Raw genomic sequence first — 18,429 nt, 5'->3', positions numbered from 1 at the left:
CAAATATGCGGAAAGTCGAACATTACTCATGGTATGACTGTTCTCGGGTCTCAAGGCCTTGAGTTTGATAACCAAAACATTTAGGTAAAGACATTGAATATGAGTCTGAGGAATTTATTCGTACGCCGACTAATTAGCTTCCATCAGACTTCCTTTAAAACGCTGTATAACCTAGCGCCCTGTTTAGCTCAATCGGCAAAGCGATAGGCAATCCGCTCCTCAGTTTAGGGCTGATCATATTTTAAGATTAATTATCATGAGCGTATCAGCCAGCACTGATCGGCAAACCTCCAAACAGTACTTTTGCGCCATTCAGGTCCCTTGCGAGCTGGCTCTCTTGGTGGGGCGCTCACGGGAATCTGTTGCTAAGGGAGCCATGCCACGCAAAGAGTCAAAAACACGTAAACTGGGCAAGCTCGTGGTTACTATTCTAAAATGTTTTGAGCGCATGAAATAGCTTCCCTTGAAATGAAAAACGCGAGAGGATTCGGGCTGTAATAGGCCCCTGATTTGCAGTTTCGACTGAGAAAGAACAGAAGAATTTGCATATTTTGAAAAGTAAATAAACAGACAATGTCAGAATAAACCAGAGAACTGAACTCTGAATGCAACATGTGATATGTATAGAAGTGAAAAGAATCACAGTCAAATTTCATGTGGGCGGAGGTCAGTGAGAATTGCCGGAGGAAGCGAAGAGGTGTGATTTGCTTCACAAATCATGCTTCTCGGCAAGGGAGGGGAACACACTAAAGCCAAGAACCAGGATCCCTGAGATCAGATGTGATATGAAGTGGAACGGGAAACCCACCAGAGGAGAGATCAGGAAATTGTATCCAATTTTTCCCCACACTGGGTGCGACATATCGTGGGTAAAAGTCAGTCGATTGGGAATAGCGTTTGTCGATAACCGCGAGAAGCATATCATTGGATTTTCAACTGCGACTGAGTCTTTCTTGTTTTCTCTCGCAACTTATAAAAACAACTAGATCCTGATAAATCTTTACAAATCAAATTGGCTGCATTTTGAAAGGGCCTAGAACTTTCTTTAAAGTTTAGTAATAATATTGAAACTTTCTTTTACTCCGTCATCTTTAAAATGAACTTGAACGAACTCCTAGTAGTCTAAAATGTTGTCTTTGTACAGAGTTTACATGCAGCCAAATATTACGAGCCAATTTACTAAAACCAATTCACAGATTACATAACCACCATCAGTTATTTTTATTTTTTTATTCACCCAACAGTAAAAAATTGCGAACTTATTTGCTGAAAACAGTTCCGACAGATTACATAACCACCATCAATTATTTTTATTTTTCTCATTCACCCAACAGTAAACAATATGATTTGCGAACTTATTTGCTGAAAACATTTCACAGATACTATAACCACTATCAGTTATTTTTGTTTTTCTATTCATCCAATAGCAAAAAATTGCGAACTTGTTTGCTGAAAACAGTTCACAGCCGATTACAAAACCGCCATTAGTTATTTTTGTTTTCCCCTTCACCCAACAGTTCAACTGCTATGCATAAAGTGAAGGCCCCGTGTTGATGGCTTAAAATATCGCGTCGAGTTTACATTAAAAAAGGCAAACGAATAGTCGACTTAATTCACTTTTTTCTGGCAAAGAATAACCGGGGCATATTTCAGATGTGAAGGATTTACATCACAGAGTAGGTCATTCCACTTCCCCGCTCTACTTCCGGCGCCAAACATGTTTCCACACTTCTCATTCACATCGTTAGGTTCCCCTCTCCCCCAAGCAGTGTATCCTCGGCTCAGTGGAGTATCGTCAATCCAGTAGAACTTTTTGTCGGCCTTGCGAAATGAGCCAAGCCACGCACCCCATGCTGTGAACGTTTTCTGCTTCTTCACCAAGTTAAATATGAAGGTATTTTCAGCGGCAGATCTAATTATGGCCAGGTCTCCGCCAAGCATCTGACAGGTTCTCCGAGCGTCGCTCCATTTCAAGGTTGGAATGTTGATGATCAGGAAACGTGAATTTCCGTAGCGAACCCATCCGTCTTCTCGACAAACTGTTGAGAGAGAAATTATCGAGTTAACTCGAAACCTTGGCATGCTGGTGGGCATGTGAAGCGGTTTTGAATCAATGAAAATATCATCTCCAATAAGAAAACCAAGTGATTTTAATTAACCCAGATTCAATAAAGGCAACTCTGAAATTTTGTAAAACTAATACTGACTGTCGTTCATTATTTACCTCTAGCCTGAGAATTTTTATACAGAGAGTCGATTTTGTATTTCATGTCGGTCAATAGTTTTCGGTCGATCTTTCCAAGACCCCAGTTGTTGATATTAAATGTTTGATCCATTGGCTGAGGCGGCTTATTACCAAGGACTGAGTTATTAGCCTTCCCGTTTTGAGGTTTGCCGTTTGCGAAACCAATTGAAACCAGGATATAAACGATGAAAACGAAGCTCGATTTTCGAAGCATGCTTGAAGGAATTGAAACCGTTTGGTAAAGTGATGCGTTTGCTGAATGTGTGCGACTTTTGGATTGATAATGTGCACAAAGTTAGCGGTGCTTAATAAAGTTGACGTGTACAGATGGCAAAACAAGAGCAAATTTCAAGTCCAAGTTTATTAACAAAGGGGGAGAATTAATATTCTGATCCAAACTTAATCGGTTAGGCTTCATGTTGGATAAGGTTGTAGCAGTCGCTAAAAAAAAGGAGATATTGCACGTTAAAACGTGCAAGGCTTCCCACCGTTACTGTGAATGCAACAACATTACCTTAATTCCAAGCAGTTCTGAGCAGTGTGTAACACTCATCACTCTTGATCGCATACTCACAGACATAATGATCACAGGTCATAGGGAGACGCGATTTGCAAATCAATCATAGTCGAGTTGCTGGAACTTTGTAATTACATACTGATTAACATTACTAGTGTTTACTTTATTCTGACAACAAACACAATTTTTGTTATCGCCGAGTCAACAACAACCAACACAAAATCTAGTGCAAAAACTGAGGAACTTGAATTGTCTTTTCCTTGCTGTTTTCGAAGATCGTTTTCTCGCCTTTAAAATGGATATTTGATATACGCAGAAGTGTTAGTAGGTTTCATTTTCTTCCTCTCATTCACTATTTTCGGCGATCATTCTGAGAACCAAAATGTAGAATTACCGTGGCTGATGAGTGAAAATTATAATCCGTACTCGATGCTATAATTTTTTGCGCACCAATTATTGTACACCATTTATTGAAATTAATAGGATATGTGTTCAGGTAATGGTTATCAACTACTACGTACGAGCTTTTTACAGTAAATAAGCTTTAGTCAAACCCAATTCTGTTATTGAAGCGAATACTTCTCCCTTATCGGGAAGACGTTCCAAGACGAAAATTGAGCACGCAATCCAGCGACGGAATTTGGCCAGCATCATAGGTCGTTCCTGCCTCCTTGTTGTTACCGGACATTGGATGTTCCGTTTCGTAATGTTCACCACTCCTTGATCGGTAAATCGTACTCTAAACCGCCGTCTTCCTCTGGTGTTTGTTTACTAAATTTTTCTGTTCGTCTTCGGAGAATTGAAAATTGTAGAAATTGGATCCAAAAGGTCTCGTTTAGACCAGGGCTTACGAAAAAGTGCAATAGATCGCCATAGGAGGCGCTAATGGAAGTGATAGACCCGACAGAATCGTGCATGATACTCTGGATAATACTCAGCATTCACGAAGATGACAGATAATTTTTTTTTCCGACACCGGTTTACTCAGGGAAAATTCATTTTAAAAACCCGCCGGGAGATCCAATCCCGCCTCGTAAAATCGTACGAATCCCGTTTCCCATTCATGATTTTTATCCCGAACCTCGCCCCCCCCCCCCCCCGCCTCCCCCCACCCCTTTTCCGTCTAAAATACCGAATCCCGGCCTCAGATATACCAGATCCCCAACCCGTAAACCTTTCATGGAGCCTGAAATATTCTGAATATGTCACGTCAGGAGTGAGCAGGCGGAAGCGTCACTCACAAACTCTCTGGCCCAGTCCTTCGCGTTTTAACCTTCATGTGTAACGCTCCTGTCTTTATTTATTCGGCGTAGCTGATCAAGTATGGCTTCGTCTGTCGTACCTTTGTGTTGCTCAAGACTTTCGCCAATTAATTGAACATCATCAGGAGAATGTTCTATTCAAGCCGCCAAGTTGCTGCCCTGACTGTTGTCCTGACTTGTTTGACGTTCCGGTTTTGGATTTCGCCGCTCTTGCCCGGCGACGCTTGTTACAGTTGTTAGCGTAGTTCTCCGAAATAATTTTCCAGGTCCTGATCGCCCAAGGAGGGCTACCGATACCTCGGCCTACCTCGAGCTTTCACATCCTAGCAAGCAGATAGGGTTTCCCTCCTCCTAGGGTAACCCTACCTCGCATGTAAGCGAAACCGGAAAAGAAAACAATAGACTCTCAGTAACACCCTCCCTCCACGTAAACAGGCCCTTAATCACGGGACCTCAGGGAGCTTCCTCCCTGACGGGACCTATAATGCGCCTGGTGCCTCCTATGGCGTATCTGCTTGTAAACTTGACAATATGACAATAAAATAAAGGCTGGTTTCCATATGATCGCGGATCGCAGATCGCAGATCGCAATAAGGTGCGATCATATGGAAACCAGCTTTTAGATAGGACATGGTTCTATCTTCTGCAATCGTCTGCGATCACGATCGCAGGATCGCAGACGATCGCAGAAGTAGTTTCCATATGATCGCAGACGATCGCAGACCTTATTGCGATCTGCGATCTGCGATCATATGGAAACCAGCCTCAAACAACGTTAATTTATACAGCAACTGGACTATGACCGATTTGCAAGATCATTATGTCATCACGAGTGAATTGTTACACGCAGCTAAAATTTGCGTTGAATTAAGGTAACGTCGGCGCAATTACACTCTTTTTTACACGAATTTGTTTTATAAGAATATCGAGGCTGAAATTTAAGAAACGTTAAGAATATTTTAAGAATAAACCCGAGGCTAAGATTTTGAAAAGAATATAATTATGTGTGTTGAAAATTTGTAAATACAATACAATTATGTGTTTTCAATTAAACCGTATAAAATTCGTCCTTTCCCTAAAAGGCAAAACTAGTCAATTAGACGATAAAAGCCTGCATGCACTAGCCAAATGTCCAATGCTAATGACAGTTCGATACAGATCTGGACACCAAACCCTTGTAATTAATACCCCAATACATTCTAAAACTGAAATGACATACGCTATAATCTAAGAACATTCACAAGAATATTTTCAGTCTAACATCGGCAGAAAAATAAGAATATTCAGCCCGGGCCGGAAAAACAACATTCTTATAAACAAAAAAAAAACCGTGTATCACTTTAAGGTGGTTCTTGTCTCGCTTTAATGTCTCCTTTTTAACGACTGCTATGAACTTATCCAATATGAAGCCTAAGTGATTAATTTTGATCAGAAAATTAATTTTCATTGAATGAATGATGTTTAAATAAACTTCGACTTGAAATTGTTCTTGTTTTACTGACCGTAAGTTTACGTCAGCTTTATTCGGCACCGCTAAATCGTAAATATCATTGCATTATCAATCCAAAAGTCGCACCAATCAGCAAACGCATCACTTTACCAAACGGCTTCAATTCCTTCAAGCATGCTTCGAAAGTCGAGTTCCGTTTTCATCGTTTATATCCTGGTTTCAATTGGTTTCGCAAACGGCAAACCTCAAAACGGGAAGGCTAATAACTCAGTCCTTGGTAATAAGCCACCTCAGCCGATGGATCAAACGTTTAATATCAACAACTGGAGTTTTGGAAAAGCCGACCCAAAAATTCTGACCGACATGAAATACAAAATCGACTCTCTGTATGAGAAATCTAAGGCTAGGCAAGGTAAATAATACACAATTTCAGAGTTGCCTTTATTCCCGGTTAATTAAAAAAAACACTTGGTTTTCTTATTGGAGATGATATTTTCTTTGATTGAAAACTCTTCACATGCCCACCAGCATGCCAAGGTTTCGAGTTAACTCGAACGAATTTCTCTCTCAACAGTTTGTCGAGAAGACGGATGGGTTCGCTACGGAAATTCGCGTTTCCTGATCATCAACATTCCAACCTTGAAATGGAGCGACGCTCGGAGAACCTGTCAGATGCTTGGCGGAGACCTGGCCATAATTAGATCTGCCGCTGAAAATACCTTCATATTTAACTTGGTCAATAAGCAGAAAACGTTCACATTATGGGGTGCGTGGCTTGGTTTCGTCCGCAAGGCCGACAGAAAGTTCTACTGGATTGACCATACTCCACTGAGCCGAGGATACACTAATTTTGGAAGAGGGCAACCTAATAATGTGAATGAGAAGTGTGGAAACATACTTAGCGCCGAACGTAGTGCGGGGATTGCAAAGTGGAATGACCTATACTGCGATGTGAATCCTGCACATCTCAAGCGTGTCCCGGTTATTCTTTGCCAGAAGAAAGCGAATTAAGTCGGCCATTCGATCGTTTGCCTTTTTGATGTAAACTCGACGCGATATTTTAAGCAATCAACACGGGGCCTTCGCTTTCATAGTAGTTGAACTGTTGGGTGAGTAGGAAAATAAAAATAATTGATGGCGGTTGTGCAATCTGTGAACTGTTTTCAGCAAATAAGTTCGCAATTTTTTACTGTTCGGTGAATAGCAAAATAAAAATAATTGATGGTGGTTATGTAATTTGTGAACTGTTTTCAACAAATAAATTTGCAATTTTTTACTGTTCGGTGAATAGCAAAATAAAAATAATTGATGGTGGTTATGTAACTGAATCCGTGAACTGTTTTCAGCAAATAAGTTCGCAATTTTCTACTGTTGGGTGGATAAAAAAAATAAAAATAACTGATGGTTATGTAATCTGTGAATTGGTTTTAGTAAATTTGCTCGTAATATTTGACTACATGTAAACTCTGTACATAGACAACATTTTAAACTACTAGGAGTTCGTTCAAGTTCATTTTAAAGATGACGGAATGAAAAAGTCCCATTATTGTTACCAAACTTTAAACGAAGTTCTAGGCCCTTTCAAAATGCAGTCAATTTCATTCTTACAAAGTTTTTTAGGATCTAGTTGTTCTTATACGTTGCGAGAGAAAACAAGAAAGACTCAGTCGCAGTTGAAAATCCAATGATATGCTTCTGGCGGTTATCGACCAACGCTATTCCCAATCGACTGACTTTTACGATAAATTTCGCACGCAGTGTGGGGAAAATTGGATGCAATTTCCTGATCTCTTCCCCTGTGGGTTTCCCTTCCACTTAATATCACATCTGCATGATCTCAGGGATCCTGGTTTCTTGGCTTAAGTGTGTTCCCCTCCATTGCCGCGTTTCATTTTTATCCTTTTCTGTTTAGTTTTCCTTCGGTTTTTCTCAGCCTGGTGATTCTGAACAGAGAATAACTGACAAATGACATTTTTCCATTCGCCTCAGTTTCAGGCAAAAGCACAGACTTTCGCGTAGTCATATTTTTGGCGTTTTTTTCGCGATCTGAGTAGTATGGAAGAGAGTAAAGAATACTGTCTTCTCTTTCGTGAAGCAAATACACGGTTCCCTTGCTCATTTCAATTCTTACCGACCTCCGCCAACATGAAATTTGAGTGCGATTCTTTTCACTTCTATACATATCACATGTACGTGTTGCATTCAGAGTTCCGTTCTTTGGTTTATTCTGACATTGTCTGTTTATTTACTTTTCAAAATATGCAAATTCTTCTCTTCTTTTTCAGTCAAAACTGCAAAATCAGGAGCCTTAGGCTATTAGAGTCTGTGTTTTCTCGCGTTTTCAATTCGAGGGCGGAAGCTTTTTCATGCGCTCAAAACATTATAGAATAATAAACACGAGCTTACCCAGTGTACGTTGCATAGCTTGGCATGGCTCCCTCGCCGACAGATTCCCATGAGTGCCCACTATAGCTAAGAGAGCCAGCTCGCAAGGGACCTGAATCACGCAAAAGTACCTTTTGGAGGTTTGCTAATCAGTGCTGGCTGATACACTCATGATAATTAATCTTAAGGTCTCACGCAAAACACACTCCATACACACCCGGTATTAGTCTAGGAAGGTTGTCTTAGTCCCCCTTTTTGAGGGGGAATCTCATTTACTTGAGGGGGAATAAATTAACACCGATGACGTCATGGCCTATTGTCTTGATCACTCATTATAGGATGACGTCATATTTTAGTTTAGTCTTACCAACAGGTTACGAACTGGTTGGACAGGTTTATCAATGATGTCATACTGTATTTTTAACTTATGGCAGTCATGGTATAGTACATACGTAAATACTAATCTCGTACCCAGATCTCCCACGATCAGGCGGAGGGGAGATCTGGTAAAGTTCGATTTGAGGCCCGGAATAGGGGCCTGCCCATCATCCTTTGTCCACCGTGCTGCTCGTGACTGTGATCATTCCTGGTGAGGTTTTCGCTTTCGAGGGTGCTCTTCGGAACGTTCTTCGGTCGAGAGGACAACAAAACTTGAAACTTAAACCAAAACGAAAAAGGCAACAGGAGAGATTGCAATCAACAAGCGCGGTAAATCACTTTTTTACTAAGATTAGTTCCTACCCTTTGTGACCATCTAGACCATCTTTGTAATGAAAACTGTTCCAAGAACAAATCCATCGTAATTGTGCTTTCTCCACTCAAGATCAACGTGCTTATCGACGATCAATTAAAAAGACTTTAGTCAACCGGAGTAAGCTGTACCAGTTTTCGCCTTAGATGGTAACTGTATTGAAGATACTGTAATTTACAGGCAGGGAAATGTCACATAATTTTTGTGCACCCCAAGGTAAAGGTAGCAACAGACAGTGCAGAGAGTTTTTGTTGTCGAAGCTTTATCAGAAAAATGTTGTGGTCGTTGTTGTAGATGAGGCACAATAGAGTTACTGATTGGCATCTTGGTGTTAAATTTCGCATTGGAAAGTCATATTTTCATTTGCAAAGTTTCAGAAATTGTGGTCTACCAGTGATACGTAAAAATTATTTCTTCTCTTTGTAGTCTTTCAGCTGATTTGGTCACACAAATTCTCCTTCTTCCATAAGTTAATGGTTTAAATTTCCAAACCAAATGAATTGTGTAAATGCGGCAGGTTTCTTTTACAGGCCAAAGGACACAGCTCAAGGTCACTGTAATAATATAATTTTATATGAACCAGCTAAACAGTGCCTCCTCCTAACAACTGTCCACTCCTATAACACCAGAAATTCTGCCAAGCTTAATTTCCACCGACCACAAGTTAGAACTAACATAGGCAAATTTACTTTTAAGTACTCTGCTTCTGTCATATGGGAAACTGTCCCCATGGCATTGAAAAAAACAAAAACTTTTAACAGGTTTAAGAAACTTTATAAGGCCCACCTGATCTCTTGTCAATCAAATAATATATGTTCTGTTTAATGATCAAATATAATAGTATGTAACTATCTAATAATAATAATAGAGTTAAAAATAATAATAATAATAATAATAATTGTCTGCTTATATTTTGATATTTGTTGTCGCTGCTGTTGCTGCTGCTGATGATGTGTTGTCCTTTTCCTTTCTTTTTGTTTGTTGTTGTTGCTGTTTGTTTGTTTGTATGTTGTTTTTTTGCTTTTTTTTTTTGTTTTTATTTATTTATTGTTTTGTTCTTCTTCTTAAGCTTGTCCTGTTTAAATTTCTTGCTTGGTTCAGTATGTCTCGAACATACCTTAATTTACACAAATGTAATTCTCTCTTGTACATCCTAGGCTCTACAAACATTTCCTACATTTTCTAATATCTCAATAAAGCTCAGTGTCATTTCTTTGTTTACTTAAAAGTAGGTGGTGGTCAGCTAGAAAGCCTTTGCTTCTTTGACCACCACACACATTTTATAATTTGTACTGTATTTATTTTTATCTTGTAATCATTTGTTGTAATACTTTTCTTTCTATGTTAATGTTGTGTAAATAGTGTGAAATAAATGAACCATGAACCATCCTAGCCCTAACACCATGCTACTGTCTTGGTTATATACCAGCAAACCAGAAAGACCTGTCCATGTAAATGGTAGGCGCCCAATTATGTCGAACATTAAAATACCGAGTACACCCTTGCTGTTTTAAAGGGGGTTTTTTATTCTCAAAAATGGAAGTTTGAATTTCTTTTGGGAAATGGAGGTACCACATCTGGATTTGGGATCTGAAGAATGTTTGGTTACTTGCAACCTGTGAGCAAACAGAGCAAGTCCCTATGAGTTTCCCATTAGAGTTTTATTTGGTAGTGATGAGCTTTCCATTTCAGTGGTTCTTGATTTACTTTTATCACATAACACTTGAAAAGTTTTCACCTGAAATTTATGTTAAGTTTAGGGGACATGCCCCCTCGACTGCTTCTTTGATGACAAGTTAATAAAGGTTATAATTTTACACATAGGAGTCCACAGACTCGAAAATTAGAACCACATAATACACAAGTCCAATAATATTTGACTCTTGATATGAAGAACAAAGGTCATTATCTGCATTTGATTTGCAAGGCACAATGAGCTGCTTAAATAATCATTGTTGTACTGAGCATTGCATTATTTGTACATGCATAGAGGATGATACACTAAGAATAATACAAGGTTCTTTATGTCCAAAGCAGCTATCTTGGTGCTTGGGCACTCACCTCTGATGGGATCCTTGATTTCAGCAAAAAAAAAAAAATAATAACAATAATAATAGGAAGGTGTGAAGGTCTTTTGGGCTCACAAAAGTAGCAAATGCCAGATAAATAGAAAACAAATAAAAAAAATATTTCCACTATTTGTTTTCCTGTGCATGTCTGTGTGTTCTAATGAACTGTCACCCATTTCTGCAGCAAAACAACAGCTTTCACAGTAAGCTGATCTTCAGTAACTATGAATTCCTAAGTATTCCTTAACCATGGCCTTCCATAGCCAGGAAACAACATTTAATCAAACTGTCAGACACAAACCCACTGCAGAGAAGTGGTGGGGAAAAGAAACTTTGAAAACAGTGTCTGTCTTGGATGAAAATTCCTTGTTGATGCCAATTCCTTGAGCAAAAAAAATTTTCTTGTATTGATATTTGCACCCATGTCAGGTCCTAACTTTTCTTAATATTAAGACCAGCAACACAAAATTATGTTCAAGGACTTTTCACACAAGTACACAAAAATATCAGAGCAGTGAACCTTGAACCTTTAAGCCCCAGTAGTGATCAGTATCAAAATTTCTCCTAATATTTATCAATACACAATCAAGGAGAGGTCATGAGATCACCAGTGGTGAAATTTCTTGATATTTCAACAACCTCCCTATAATGCTACTATGAAAAATGGACATGTAGAGACCAGTAAGGAGAAACTGTATGTTGACACGGAGGCTTAAAGGTTAAAAGCTAATAAATACAGAGCCATATTGTTGGTGATTATCGCAGCTTCTTTTATGCTTCGTCCTTCCACCACCCCATGCGTCAAAAAGGGCTTAGTTACTTAAGAATCCCTTTTTATTCAGCCTTCTCATTATCCATTTTCTGGTAATTATATTGTCTTATTCTAATGGAAAGAATAACAACATCCCAGTGAATGACTACAGCTTTTTCTTAATTAATTGCATCTTTGTTCAGGGGGCACAACTTCAGAGTACAGCAAACGAGGAACACTTTCCTCAGTATTCCCTACAGCAAAGATTGTTGTCATGACAACAACAGCAACAGAAAAACAACCAAACTACAATCATACAAAGTTTGAATATCAAAGATTTATGGAGTACTACAAAGGCCCTCCTATCTTAACACAAAGTAATGTTGACCAGTTTGATTACATATTTTCGCCCATAGCAGATGAACTTATCACCACCAATGTCAAAAATTAAGCCTGTCAGCCTATTATTTACTCATCATTAGTACTGTGTGGATTTGGGGGTGCCTTTTTGGGTGGAAAGCTTGGGGATCACCAGTTCTACCTTACTCCCCAAATTCCTCAAAATGCACTTTTGGCTCAGTCTCATTCTCTTATACAGACTGACAATAAATATTATTTGCCACAATCTTTGGGAATGGGGTTTGATTCTCGATGTGTTGAAAGGATAATAATTTATTCATTTTGGTCTTCCGCAAACCATGGAAAGTTTTTTCCAAGAAAGTGGAAGAGATGGGAAGCCTGCTATATCAAAACTTTACTTTAACAACAATCATATTGGTGCAAATATTGAAGAAATGCAACCCATCATGACAGATTAGTGTAAATACCCCAGAAATCTGTGCAGGGGAAAATTTTTGCTTATAACCACTTTGGTTTTGGCTTTTGTGTGAGAAATGCAGCTGTTGTGATATCTGTTGTCCGAAATGACTGTCATTGCTCTTAATTATGTGTTGAGCTGTGTCCAGCTGTTTTAGCCCTTGAAGATATTCACATCACTGATAGGAACTTTAGGAACTTGCTTCTCCCTAGAAATCAGGTGGAAGAAATTAAGGCAGAGTTAACAAGAAATAAAGGAGAAACTGAGGCCAGTAATAACCATTTGTATCAGAGAATGTGCTAAGGATTAACAATGGAAGTAGTAAATGAAGTGTGTTTAGTACTTCAAGGACTCCATACTAATGATAAAATAATGGAGAAATTCCCCTATCTTGAAGAAAAGAACAATGGCAAAAAGATTCTAAAAACTATAAGTGATGTCAAATCCAAAGAGGCATGTCCTCCTTTTAAAACTACTTCTTTTCTAAAGCCTATCACAAGCATAGACCTGCAAAACATTAGGTGGTGCAGACATGTAAACCAATGTCCCCATTTTTATTTTAGAGGAAGGCTAGTTTTATATTTTGGATCCAAATTTTTTTTTAACTCAGTAGGTGAGAGAGAGGGGATAAAATTAAACTAACTACACTTACATAAAGAGCCCTAATCGGTTCAGACAAGGTGTTCTCTGTTGTAGTACGGGTTTCATTACTATTATTTTGGCGGTCATAAGTCGGACATTTTTCATTTCTCTTAGCTGAGGGGTGGGAGGGATATTGATCTCACCAGCAGATGAATAATAATATTGTGTGGACACTCTATCAATTTCTCCAAAGTCCTATGAGAGATGTTGTATGGATCTTGAAGGAATAAGCACACTGGTCTGAAAGGACTAATATTATATTATGAAGTCTCTTACTCAAAGTCCAGTTCAATTTATAGAAGGAAAATAGTCTTTTAGCAGAAGACAAAAACTGAAAATATGCTAGCAAATGCGGCGCGCGTGTTCAGGAACTCAAGGTAAAGTATTTTGGGGAAATTAATTTGCGTTTACTAAATAAATAATCATTTAAAAAAAAATCATTTTTTGTCAAGAAATACCAAAAAAAAAATATATGACCTACCTCCATTTTATCCCCAAAAGTAAGCAAGCTTATATCCATCGTGTTGGAAACTTGTGTACATGTAATTTGGCAAGGCCGTTTGAACGTTACTGCAAACTCTTTTCGGCTAAAGTCGCTGTTGTCTTCCGAAAAAACAATTTCTCACTGTTCTCTCCCCACACAAAGGGCATGTATGTATTAAAACGTCGCATGACAATCTTAATCGGAGCGAAAACTTTTCCGTGTTTTTGTTTCTTCCCCGAACTGAGCGAAAACCAAACACAGAAGGAAAGAGCCAATCACAGAGCAGATTAGAATGAGGCATTCTTAATTCTGGTAACCAACCAGAAATGGCGTTATATCGAACTTTACCAGATCTCACATTTCGACATTCCCGAACCGACGACTGAGATCGGGGTACGAGATTACGTAAATACTTCATTGTATAGCTCCCCTTTGGAGGCTATTCCGCCATACGTGAAAATAAAAATAATAATAATGAAAACAATTAAATTTAGATGATAAAGTAGAGAAAAAAATTACGATAAAAAGATATATGAATCAAAAAGATTCTTAAAAAGTCTCTTTTTCAAAACGCTAAGACTTTCCTTGTCTCTGAAATGCTTCGATAAATTATTGTAGACTTTTGCTCCACGGAAGGCGAAAGCCCTTTGACTAGTTGCAAGCTCCAGGATCTACAATTTCTAAGCTAAAGAATCCTCATTCGGAGGTCTTTTTAGAAAAGACAAAAAACAAATACGCGCGACACCCACGCGTGTGTCTGAGAAAAATAATAACCTCTTACTAACCGAGCGCGAGGGCCGTACTGGGGAATATTGGCCCGAGGTCGAGGCAGTACGGACCGAGCGCGGCGAGGTCCGTACAAAAACGACTGAGGGCCAATATTCCCCAGTACGGCTCGTGCAAGCTAGGTTAGTAAGTAGTTTATTATATGGCACTCGGAGCAAACTTGTTTATTTATAAAAACGATCTCCGGTCACTTGAATTCAAAGGGTTTCCCGCGTGCCGTGTTTTTGATGACGCATTTACTGAACGTTTACATGTAATCATCTTGATTATAGAAAAGACTTCAAGAACGATTTGTAGCGGAATTTGACGAAAATCTTAATAGCTGCGGTTTGTTTTTGAAACTCACAAACTGGTTTCGTCGAAACTTTAATTACAAGCCCATCACAAAGTATTGAGAAAAGGTTGCTGTGAAAAACACATTCAACTTTAAAAGAAGCAGCATTAAGTCAATCGTCCTCATCGCTCTCATCTCTGGCTTGGAAACCCAAGTGTAGGGATAAAAACCACCACACAGTTCTTTGAAGTGCAACCGTATTGGAGTCGCCGAATTCTCCTGCCTCAAATAGAGCATCTTCTTCGTTTTCGTCAATCGCCTGAGCGGCTTGCAATTTGTTTCTTCCGTCGTGCTCGTGAACTAGTGACTTGTGCTTCGCAGCTAGAACTCTTCTCGATTTTTCAAACTCGTCATCCTTGAGTATGTTGAGTGGATATTTCTTCTCAGATAAGTATCGCTGTATATTGCGCTGAAAACTGGAAAACTTTTCCAGTTTTCAGCGCAATATACAGCGGCTGCTACGTTTTATCTCAGTTTCATATTCTTTATACGCTATGCTACTTTGAAAATGACTTCTGTTTAAAATTCGTGTTTGGCTAAATAATTATTTAACCAATTGCGTCTGGATCTACGAAAACGATGAACGAAAATCATGACTGTTGTCGAAAGGCAAGAAGACAAGTGTTTCTTTTGCACCTATTCACGTTTAAACGGCGATTTTGCATTTTCGCCAATTGTTTCACTGCTAAAAACAACTCAATAAAGAAAGAAAAGGATGGAAGAAATACAATGAAGACACACCGCTTTATGTCGAGAGTGCGCGAAAAGGCGGGTTTACTTAAGCTATTATTAGGCTTCGCTTTTTTTATTTTTTGGTCTATTGAAACAAGTAAACATTGCTGTTGAAGGTAAAACAATAGGTGCGATTTTCGCGCCTTCTCTATCTTAAACTTCGAAAACATTTGCTAGAAACTGAAACTTCTTCTTTCTCGACGATCTCTTCTGATTGCGTGAGCGAAATGGTTCAGTGTCAAGTGACAATAGCGGAATGATTGTTGTCAAGTGCACGCGTCTCTGTAACCATTTAGCATTAGCATAACTAGTACTCATTGACCATCTATGACAACAAGAAAACAATGGAGTCAACTAAGCGCGAATTTCAAAGAAGCTCAGTTGCGCTAAAAAAATGTTATACGTCGGTAACTTTTCTCTATAGGCAATTTGCGGAACAAGCTGAAGAAAGGTCATCGTTAGAATTTCATTCATGTTGCGTGCAAGACTTGACAAACGTTGGCGGCACGCGCTTCTACTTTGAAAGTAAAGTTTTTGTCAATTAATAATTTGTTGACGATTAAGAGACAAAGACGAGAAAACAATGCACAACGGCCATGAAAGCGTTCAAGTTAAACATACACTAGTGGAACTACTGCACATAATTAATAGTGGCGTAACTATATACGGTAGTTCTTCGCTGCAGGTAGGCTACTTTCCTCGCAGCGGCTTTGGCTTTAAAAGCACCTGGCCTATTGCCGCAAACCAGAAAAAAATCCTTATTACTTCTCATAAATTTTCAGTTTCTTATCCGATGACTGCGTCTCGCTTGTAGTTGTTTTGCGCTTTTTCATTTGTATTTTAGAATACAAACCCTAGCCCTTTTAGCGTGCTTCTGAACGTTCACATTCGCCGGTTTGCGCGAAGAAGGGAAATACATTGAAACGTCAACAGCCCGCGCGTCATGTAACAAATTTTCCCTTCCGTACCCCGGTAAAATTGTCGTTGTTCTGAGCGACATTTCCCTTATCCCACCCCCGAGAAGGGTAATATTGTCAACATCTGGTCATCAACGAAGATTTTGAATCTCGCGGTCGCAAATTTGCTAAGCGTCGGTTCTTTCAAGCTTTTATTCTAGGAACAAAAGAGCCTCAAAGCTGCAAACAATAAAAATGCCCATAAAAGGTCATAAAAGGAAGTTAATCCAGTGCCATTGTCTACCAAAAATTAAACACAAAGTTTGATATGTGTTGCTGGCTCGTTTTCACCTTTTCCTGCGTACGTACATAAAAAAAAATTGACGAAAGGTGGTCAAGCTCGGACGCAGGTAGGCTTTCAATTGTTTGACTATTTTTAAGCCATTAGCTTCAATAAAACGGAGTAGTGTGATCATATTAGTAGACGTCTTCCTTTTGTGTTTTCACTTCTCTGTTTGTTTACGAAATCGTCAATGGCTTCGTGGCCTTCGCTGATGCCTGTTTCAGAGGTTTCTAGATCTTTAGGATAGTAAAATTTGCTTTGTAAATGATATTCTTTTTCGTCCATGTTGGAATCATTCTTTTGCAAAGAATGGAAGTATTTTCAGATTTTCTTTTCGCAGTTTTAGCTGCAAATTTTCAAATTTGCCGCTTGTCCTAAACAAAATACACGGCTTATGACCGTTTCCACGGAAACGGTCCGTATGGTAAAATCCCGACCAAGAAAGAACCAATCAGAACGCGCGGATTTACCTCAAGACTACCTTGCCATATAATAAAGACACATAACTACAAATGGCCCGTTTGTCTCCTTTTGTCCTTTTTGGCGTGGTTTTGGCCGTTCAGGCCTGGTTATGGCCTTTCTGGCCTGTGTTTGGCCTTTTCTGACACTCTATATGACCTGACTTTTCCCGAAAACTCGGAAATAATGAAAATTATTAATTATGAAAATTATTAAATTTCTCGCTAGATATTGGATTTCTAGCGTTCTGATTGGTTCACTAAATCTCGATTATCAGCTCATATACCGTAGTTTGACCTTATATGGAAAACGAAAGCCCCAGGTGTCACTAAGCTAATTTTTTTTTTCGGCGGGAAGCAAAAGTTTCTTCGGAAAAATGTAGAAAAAAAAAGGAAAAGAAAGAAATACCAAACAGTGCCATCTCAATATAACAACAATAAAAGCCACAAAGTTCGGTATGACACTATTTAATGGTACGTATCTCTGAAGTTTCCTTTAAAATCTTCAAAATTGCAAGATTTTACGATTTTTTAGATCACATAACAACAACAATAACAACCGGTTACCTTCAAAAATTTCAGGATGGCTTGCAAACCCTGGCGGTAAGAGGGTAAAGCCAATCGAAGAAATTTCTCAGGAAGAGCTTCATGCCTGCCTTACGAATTTACGAGGACTTCAGGTGGTGCTAAATCGTCCGCGAGGAATTCAGTTCAGCACGATAAAAGCCGTCCTTGCCCTGATCTCTTCCTTCGCTCGGCACCAAACAGCAGAACATTTGCTCAAATGTGCACAACTATTACGCTTCTCGATGAGCTGGAACTTCAAAAGCACTTGAATGCTAGTCTCAGAAAGGTTATAATTTGTACATTTAAACGTTTCTTGAATTTGAGATGTCCGACTGGGTCCGATTTTCTTCGCCTTCGATTTTTCATTCAACTCCGTTTGCAAAGCGCTGCGCGTGTCATGTGATCATTAGGTTTCGCGCGCTTTGGTCGGAGGTTGCCTCAACATCCGGTCGTTTAAATTTGAAAGAAATTTTTTTCTTAAAATATAAAAATTCGGTAAACTTCAACAGCAATGCCCAAACGCGGAGAATTTAATAAAACAATTATTCCATTCGCGCTTGTTGGATATGAGATTAGTTATACGTTTTGTCGTATTTAATTTTCTATTGAATCTTGTTCCTTTTTACAGAGATTTTTGGAGAGAAGCTGCGCAAGATATTGTGCGGAAGTTTTAAATAGCTACTGGTAAAAGAGAGAGGGAGACTGTATAGCTTTGTATTTGATAGAAAGAGAACAGGGATGGAATTGATATGGACTGAAATAAAAAATAATATAAGAAAAGCTGAAGAAAATTATATTTTTTGACTTTTACTATCGTCTAGAATTAGTCTCTCAATTTCAAAAAAAAAAAAAAAAAAGAAGATTGCCGAAATATCACATAACCTCACAACTGTAAGTAAAGAGAAGGATGTATTATTCAGTGACAGGCATACTCCGAAAA

At 38.8% G+C, this 18,429-nt stretch overlaps 2 protein-coding genes across 2 annotated transcripts; one reads left to right on the top strand and one right to left on the bottom strand.

Moving 5' to 3' along the window:
• Positions 1-1,214: 1,214 nt before the first annotated feature.
• LOC146459983 (perlucin-like protein) lies at positions 1,215-2,525 on the bottom strand. Its single transcript, XM_085088852.1, has 2 exons — positions 2,225-2,525; positions 1,215-2,039 (listed from the first exon to the last, which is right to left on the bottom strand). Exons 1-2 carry the CDS (start codon positions 2,457-2,459, stop codon positions 1,609-1,611), a joined length of 666 nt encoding a protein of 221 aa, XP_084944978.1. The 5' UTR covers positions 2,460-2,525; the 3' UTR covers positions 1,215-1,608.
• Positions 2,526-5,606: 3,081 nt separating this feature from the next.
• On the top strand, positions 5,607-6,814 carry LOC146459982 (perlucin-like protein). The gene is made up of 2 exons (XM_085088811.1): positions 5,607-5,886; positions 6,049-6,814. Exons 1-2 carry the CDS (start codon positions 5,649-5,651, stop codon positions 6,483-6,485), a joined length of 675 nt encoding a protein of 224 aa, XP_084944937.1. The 5' UTR covers positions 5,607-5,648; the 3' UTR covers positions 6,486-6,814.
• The last annotated feature ends 11,615 nt before the right edge of the window (positions 6,815-18,429 follow it).

This window comes from Pavona decussata, unplaced genomic scaffold (genome assembly GCF_977016875.1).
Source record: "Pavona decussata unplaced genomic scaffold, jaPavDecu1.1 SCAFFOLD_215, whole genome shotgun sequence".
Lineage (NCBI taxonomy): Eukaryota > Metazoa > Cnidaria > Anthozoa > Scleractinia > Agariciidae > Pavona > Pavona decussata.
Note: the sequence above shows the minus strand (reverse complement) of the source record. Positions and strands in the feature narration are given on the sequence as shown.